An 8287-nucleotide genomic window follows, 5' to 3' on the forward strand; every position below is an offset into this window, starting at 1 on the left:
AAGAGTTTACAACCTTTCACTTTTATTTCTCTATTTCATGACCCACCGATTGTACTGCTAAGTTCTTTCACATTTCCAAGGAAATCCTGCTCCAATGCCATGGGATCCAGTTTGGGATCACAACTAGGATGGAAGGTGTCCCAATTTGTGTTACTCAATAGCACAGCTCTTACTCTTGAACTGCTTAGCACAACGCATGTATGGTCAAAATTATTCACAAACTTAGATGCTGAAGCTTATTAAAACTTGTATTAAAAAAGAACAACATTTGAGAAATCCCTAAAGGAAAACAGATCAATTTCTATGTCACCACAGGAGCCCAAAAATGTTACACGCATGTTCCCCAACTTGCCCTGGCCCTCACTACCTAGAACGCTGAGGGCTCTCTACTCAAACACAGGGTGAAGAATGGACCTCACTTCATGCCCAGCCAGAGAAGCTACTGGGCGTGGGCCTGAAATGTGCCTGGATGCAAGTGTGGCTCAGGCCCTCTGTTCCTCAGAGTTCTCAGCCTCTTCGGACAGGGATGGGTATGAACTGGCATCAGTGGTACTGTGCTTGAGCAAAAACTCAAGGACTTTCACCTTGGTGGTTTCAGCGTGGGCCCTGGGGCCCCACAGGAACTCATAACGAGCAGGATCACTGTTGGCCACCTGCCGATACTCCACATACTCTTCCTGCACCCAAACCCTGGTGATCAGCTCCCTGGGCTCCCCATAGACGGAATGCTCCACCCCGTCATGCAGCCCCATGTCATTCAGCGCCTTCCACACTCTCTCCTCAGGGGCACATTCTCCCTCCACAGCAATAACACCCAGGAACATGACCAGCAGGCCGGTCTTGGGCAGGTGGCGCCGATCACTCCCCATCCCATCATAGGTGAGGCCCAGGGAGGTGACCATGACATAGGAGTAGTCGCTGGGGTCCACTTCCTTCACATCAATGCCAAAGAGCAGCTGCAGACACAGCGAAGCTTGTCTGAGGAGCTCGGGGAAGCGGTCCTCATGGTCTCGGATGATGCTCTGCATTTCCGCCTGTGTGGTTGGCTGCTTTGCACGGTACTTCAGGAGCAGGTAAGCCAAGAGCTTGTTCATGCTGAAAGGCCGGGTGCTTCTCGGGGAGTAACTGACCCTTTCCGGGACCTCCGAGGTGCTCGGCTCCTCCTCATCTTGGCTGCTGGAGCCCTCATCATCTGACTGGCTCCATGGAATGGCTTCCATGGCAGAAGCGGAGCGACAGGCCCCCCAAGAGCTGCGGGGAAGACTCTGTGCCACAGCAGCAGCCACTGGGCCGTGAGGGAACAGGACAGAGGGGGAGGGAGAGATAAAGTAGGAGGGGGAGGGGGATTCCTCCTCCTCAGCCCTGAACGGCTGCTCCTCCAACAGATCCTGCTGCTCTCTTGGGTCCTGATGGTCTTCCCCAAGGTTGCCGAGCTCATTCATCTGATTCACAGGCATGACGACTCCTGTCAGGAGGCAACAAGAGTGTGGGCAGGAGGTGGGCGATGGGGACCCACACCTGGGGGGGAGGGAGTGTGAGTGGCCTCAGCTGAGAAACACACCCTCGGTGGCTCTGACCAAGGCGACTTACAGGTGTCTTTACAGTTGCTCTCAGGCCTCACAGCGTCTCCTCTCCTGGGCAGCCTGTCCACTAAGAACCTAAAGGAGGAAGTGAGACAGCATCTCAGGGTTCAGGTGGCACAGCCCGAGGTTTGGGGGCGGACAGTGTGGTGTCATGGGGTCAGAAACTGTTGGGTCTCCTCTGTTCTGGGGTGGATGGTCCCCTCTCTATTTACTCAGGGTCCTCACTTTTTCCTTGTCAGGGCCTGTTCCCCCACTTTTCTGGCCTGAGGCAAAACTCTCAGAATAAGACTATACACCCCTGTGACTAAACAGAAGGAAGTGTGGGGGACCCTACATCTGGCCACACTTGCTCAGGGCCTCCCAGGGATACTAGGATGGGGAAACTGCTGGGTTCCCCCCCCCGGGACCCCTACCAGGGGTCCAGACCCTCAGACCAAGGCCCTCCAGTAGCTGAGCCAACCAATCTGGAAATGAGGAGGGGCTCAGCCACACCCTAGGCTGACAGTAGGGGCAGGCCAGATTTCTGTGTGGCCCCTCTTTATTCCAGGGATTAGGGTACACTTACTCATCCCTCAGGGTCCTCACCTTGGCAGGACCTGGTTCTCTTCTCTCTGTTGAGCAGATGTGCTTCCTCAGATGACCAGATGTTGTCCTTTCAAACCGAGGTCCTCACCTCCCTGAGAGCATGAAAAGAAAAGTGAGGAGGCACCATATTGCAACCCACACCAACCCCTGCCAGTGTCACAAGCCTGGCAGCGAGGACCGGGCCATCTACCCTGAGTTAGTTCCACAGTCCTCCTGTAGGTCATTCATCTTTAGTCCTGCCAGGACCTACCCTTCCTCCTCACACCTGTCCTGGGATGGCTGACCTCTCCCCCTTAGACCAAGACCTCACCTCACTGAGGACTCCTCACTGTCCTGCCCATGGTAGAACTAAGCATGCCACTTAGGGCAACCATTGTTTCTTTCAGAGCTAAAAATAGGTGACAGCCAGACTCTGCGCTGTCCTTCCTTTTCTGAGATGGGGGTGGGGAGGGCAAATTCCAGCTTCACGAATGGTCCTCACCTTGACACCTGGCAGATCCTGGGACTTTTCCCTCGATTGACCTCATGTTTCCCATCAGACCAAGGTCCTTGTATCCCCAAGAACCCCCTTCCCCAACCACATGGCAGTCTTGGGAGCATGCCACATTAGTCATCCCTGCCCAGATCCTCCCAGGCCTGAGAACAGGGCAAAGTGGACTCTAAGGTCCCTTATCTTTTGGGGTGGGGGCACCTTCATGCCCTACATCCTCACAAGGGTCCTTGTTTGAGACCTGGCAAATCCTGGGACTCCTTTCTCTGCTGACCAGATGGAGCTGTCTCTGCTGACCTGGAGTTGCCCTTCAGAAGAAGAAGAACCTAAGAGCCCAAGGCAGAGATGAAGGTGTACCACCTGTGGCTACCCCTGCTTGGGGACTTCAGGGATGATAGGTGCAGGGCCAATTTCACTAGGGGCTCTTGTGTCTGCAGTGGGAGTCCCCTCAGTCACCTCAAGGTATTCATATTTACTCCTGGGAGGTCCTGGAACTATCCCTTCTATTGATCGGAGGACACATCCTTGCAAGACAAGGGCACCATGTTGTTGATACCCTCCAAGAGGACATGGGGAGGCTACTTTTCCTGATATCCTTCCTGGCTTCCCAGGACAAACCACAGGGAGAGGTTTCTGCTGGGGTCCCCTGTGTCTGGGGTGGGGGTCTGCTAAGTCCTCCCTCAGGGTCCTGGGACCTAACCAGCTGCTGGCTTGTTACTACACTCCTTAGTTCAAGGCCTTTACCTCCCGAAGACCCCCTAAGGCAGAAGTCAGGAATCGTGTCATCTTGTTATCCTGCTCTGGGACCTCCAGAGACCGAGTGCAGAGGCATAGGCTCCATCTCTGATTTGGGGTCTGTGGTCCTCAGCCCTCCCTCATGGTCGTCACGTTAATTCTGGCAGGTCCTGTGCCCTCCCTCTGCCACCGTGATGCTCTGCCCTTTACATCAAGCCCCCAGAGTATCTCAGACACAGATGCAGAAGTCAGGACACACCGTGTGTGGTCATCCTGTCCTCTGGGCCTCCCAGGAGTGACTGTTTTGGGGTCCAGAGTTCCTTTGTCCTCCCTCGGAGTCCTCACGTTGAGCCCTGGTAGGTCCTGGGAACCTCCCTGTCTTGACCTAAGGCCAGGCACCTAAGACCAAGGTCCTCACTACCCTGAGACTCCCAGGTGAAGTCTGGGGACATCACATCAGGCCACCAAGCCTAAATATTCCCAGGACTGTCAGCAGGGGATGAGATAGATTCTGTGGGTCCCTCAGCCCTCCCTCTAGTCCCCACCTTTATTTCAGGTGAAGTGTGGGCCTCGCCCCCTGCCAACCTGAGCTTGTTCTCCTAAGGTCTTGTCCTTGGTTCCTGACTTCTCTGAAGATGTGAGTGTGGGTGGTGGTGTGGGCGGGTGAGTTGTGGGGGGTAGTACTCAGCCACAGAACCCAGTCCCTGTGAGTCTGAGAGCTACCAGAAGGGCAAGGCTGGATCGTGTGGAGGCCCTCAGTCCTCCCTCGGGGTCATACCTTGAACCTCTGCCTGATGGGACGCCTTCCCTCTACCGACCTGAAGCTGGCCTCCGAGACGTGATCTTCTCCACTCTCAGACTTGTGAGGCGGAAGTCAGTGGACGTGACATCCGGACATTATTGCGTCATATCCGGACAGCATTTCTTGGGTCCGCCAGAACTGACAGGAGGAGCAGAGATGGGTTCCGTGGGAACCCGAAGTGTTCACTCTGATCTCCATCTTGACGGGCAGGACCTAGGTCCCTGCCCTCTGGCGACCTGAGTCTGTGCCCTCAGATGAAGGCTGTGACTCCCTGAGTTCCCTGAGGAGGTGGAGGCGGGGTGGGGTGGGGGGTGGTTGTGGTGGGGGCTGTTCAGACCGACTGCCGTGCCGGGGGTCCCTCAGAGCTGACAGTAGCGCCGGGAGATGGATTCGGCAAAGCCCTCTGAGGCGGGTAAACCCCTCAGTCCTCACTCCGAGGATCCTCACAATCCATGCAGAAAATGCAGTCCCAGGACAGAAGCTAGAGGGGGGGCTGCAGCTCCTATGACCGTGGGGGAGGGTCAGAGAAGGCCCCCTTTCAATGGCGTCCCTTCACCAGTCTGAAGGAGACTTTAGAAACAACGTGTCCTAAAGGTTTACTTTTCACTGAAGATGCTGAGCAGCAGCAAGGATTTGGGGAGGTCCTGTGCTTTGCAGTTCTTTACGTTTGCCTTGTCCAGTGCAGGGATTTTCACTTTTTCATCCTCATTCATAGTAAGGAATACATTTTACATTTCTACCTAGTGTATTTTTAGAATATACATTTTTTTCATAAAAGAATACCTACCGTGTGGTTCACTCATTATTCTATATGTATTCCATTCTTCATATGAGATTAATATAATAATTTTTTTGAGAGACGCATCCTCACCCACTAAGACGGTTTCAGATGGCTATAGCACAGACTCCAGACTCCTAAAATATACCTGATCAGTACTCCTCAAAAATGTCAAGGTCATCGAAAATAAGGAATGCTTGTGAAATTGTCACAGCCAGACATATCCTAGGGAGGCATGATGAATAAATGTAATGTGAGATCTTACATGGGCTCCTGAAACAAACAAACCAAAAAGACATTAGATAAAAACTAAGTAAATCTGAATAAACTGTGGGTTTTTTTGTTACATTGTAACATTGTAACAATATTAGTTCATTAGTTGTGACAAATGTACCATAATATAGCATGTTATGAACAGAGGAAACTGAGTGTTGAGTATATGTACTATTTTTTGGTACTATCTTTGCATTTTTTTGTAAATCTAAAACTATTCTATAATAACAAAGTTTATTAAAAATTAAAAAGAAAATTTAGTCAACTAGATAAAGGATATGCATAAAAAACACAGTGAACATCATACTTATATGAGGAGAAGTTGAAAACTTTTCATTTGAAATTGGGAACTAGACAAAGATACCTGCTATCACCAATTCTATTCAAAATTTTGATAGAAATAGTAGCCAGTGCAGTCGTGGGAAGCAGAAAAATAAAAAAGATTGAGATCAGAAAACAAGAAACAAAGCTGCCATGATTAATAGATGATTAGCGTGTGATGAAAATTCAAAAGAGCTAAAGTTAAACAATTCAATCAATAAAAGCGTATATAAAAGCTGCTGGATTTAACACCAATGTACAAAAAGTAAACTTTGTTTCGACAGCAACAAATAATATGAAAATGAAAGTAAACAAAATATAATCTGTAACCTATCATACCAAAATATCAAGTACCAAGAACAATTTTAGACAAAGAACATTTAACAACTTTGTGGAAAAAATGTAAAAATGCCATTAGATAAATTAATGAAGCTCTACATAAATGTAAAATATAATATGATCATAGATGTGAATATTCAATATCATAAACATGTTAGTTCTCCCTAAAATTAATGTATAGATCGACTGCAATCCCAATAGAAAGCCCAAAAGACTTTGTGGGTGAATGTCTGTATTTATGCATATTTGTGTATGAAACATGACACAATGATTCTAAAATTTAAATTGACATAAAGTAGGCCAAGATACTCTTGAGATATTAGAAGATAAGACGAGTTACACTACTAGATAAGTAAGGATTGTTAAAATGTTATAGTAATTAAGTTTGTGGTATGGATATAGGAGTTGACAAATAAACCTATGGAACTAAATAGAGCCCTGAAACTTATATATGAACATTCGCTTCATGAAAAAAGGTGCAATCTCAGAGCAGTGGGGAAAGGACAGTCTTTTAAGTGAATGGCAGTTAAACTACTGGAAACCCGTATAGAAAACACAATGCAACTGGAGCCCTGTTGCCAACTGCAGAGGGATTAAAGACCTACTTTTTACATTGTTATTATACAAATGTTCAACCATATGTATAAATATACAAAATAGTAAAATAAACTTTTATATATTCTATCATCTAGACAGCCAGCTATCTGGGTCAAGTAGGGTATGGATAATGCTGGAGGAGAAAGGACTGGAAGAGGCTGGGGACTTTGATCAGATCAGTAACAAAAGGGTGGAGATGATATGAATTGTGGAGGAGAATAGGAAATAGTAGCTCCTTCTGTGCCCTTGTTTCCAACATTGATGGCCTTGCCACCTTCATGGGCCTTTGCTTTCAAAGAGCAGGGCCTGTTACTTAGCAATGGCTTGGGAGAAAGCCATCGGGGCTAATGATCTGTTCATTTCGTCTCCCACTGCACTAGTCTTTGTTGACCTCTGAAGCTATGGAGACTATATCTTGACAGACCCATAGATGTATGACTTGACAGCATGATCCCAGAGACTCATGACAAGGGGCTGTTTTGCTCCAGTGAAGGTGTCCTGCAGATCCTGCTGTCTTGCAGGAAACCCTTTCAGTAGACCCCCACTACTGAGGTTTGGGTTACTTAATGGAGCGATGAAGGGGGTCTCTCTCCTTCCTCAAGTCAGGGGTGCTTTAAGTGGTGAGAGGATAGGAATCAAGGAGTGATTCCACACTGGTCAGGGTCCTTCCAGAGATGGCAGTGGGAAGGCCACCCCTCTAGCACATGGACTGCCACCGATCTGGGCAGGAGGTGTCATGGAAGTGCCTTAATGAAATCTCTCCGCCATCAAAATGGGATTTGAAGCTCCTGATTGGAAGGGCATTAGGCTGGCAGTTTCATTCTCTGAATGACAATGGAGTCACAAGTTCTTTGGCTGAGGGGATCCTGCGTGAGGATAGTCCATTTGGGTCATCTCATCCACCCATGGGGAGTTGCTAGGTTAGAACAGGGCCCACCCCTATTTCTGTTCCACATACTTCCTTTCAGCTGCCCTCACTCTTGACAGGACTCTCAGAAGAATTCAGAAACCCTGAGATGCCAAAAGAAGTTTACTCGTAGTTTTGTCAGCAATTTCACTGAAGGGTTGGCCCCATCTTCAGGTCCACTTTGCCCAGGACCAAGTGAGCTATGGTGGGGTGTGCTTTCTTTCTCAGTTTTGGTTTTAGTGTCTCAAATGCAGTTAGCCTCTCCTTGTAGCTGGAATTAGGTATAAATCCTCAGTGGTAAAGGTAGAAAGCTCAGATAAGAAAGGTCTCCTAAACCAGGACACAGCTAGAAGCTGAGTTTCAGCTCTTGGCCCTCATGACCTCTGGGATTTTGATAGTGCAGCCATGTGAAATAGCAAAGGGCTGTCTTTTCTTTTTCTGGGGGAAGACTGAGAGGAGTGATTGCCTACCTTAATCTCCTTCTGGACACTGGCCACACCCACACACCATGAAGGTGTGACCTTCAGCTAATGCAACTGCCCCAGATGGGAGTAATAGTGATTGGCCCAGAGTGGCTGAAAGGATAAATTGGAGTCCCACCCATAGGAAGGGTACAACCTCCTCCAGAGGCCAGAAAGCCCTCCTCCAAGAATGGCAGACACTCCACAGGTAAGTGAGATCACGTGGTGTTTGTCTTTCTCTGTCTGACTTATTTCACTTAGCATAATACCCTCTAAGTCCATCCATGTTGTCTCAAATGGTAAGATTTCATTCTTTTTTTATGACCAAGTAATATTCCATTCCATTCCATATATGTCCACATCTTCTTTATCCAATCATCTTTTGATGGGCTTTTAGGTTGCTTCCATATCTTGGC

At 48.5% G+C, this 8287-nt stretch overlaps 1 protein-coding gene across 1 annotated transcript; it reads right to left on the reverse strand.

The window, feature by feature from the left end:
• Positions 1-482: 482 nt before the first annotated feature.
• On the reverse strand, positions 483-1457 carry LOC308494505 (melanoma-associated antigen 10-like; the record flags this gene model as incomplete). The annotated part of the gene is made up of 1 exon (XM_081042278.1): positions 483-1457. The coding sequence occupies one exon, from the start codon at positions 1455-1457 to the stop codon at positions 483-485; it is 975 nt and encodes a 324-aa protein (XP_080898404.1).
• Positions 1458-8287: the final 6830 nt, after the last annotated feature.

This window comes from Rhinolophus hipposideros (assembly GCF_964194185.1).
Source record: "Rhinolophus hipposideros genome assembly, chromosome: X".
Lineage (NCBI taxonomy): Eukaryota > Metazoa > Chordata > Mammalia > Chiroptera > Rhinolophidae > Rhinolophus > Rhinolophus hipposideros.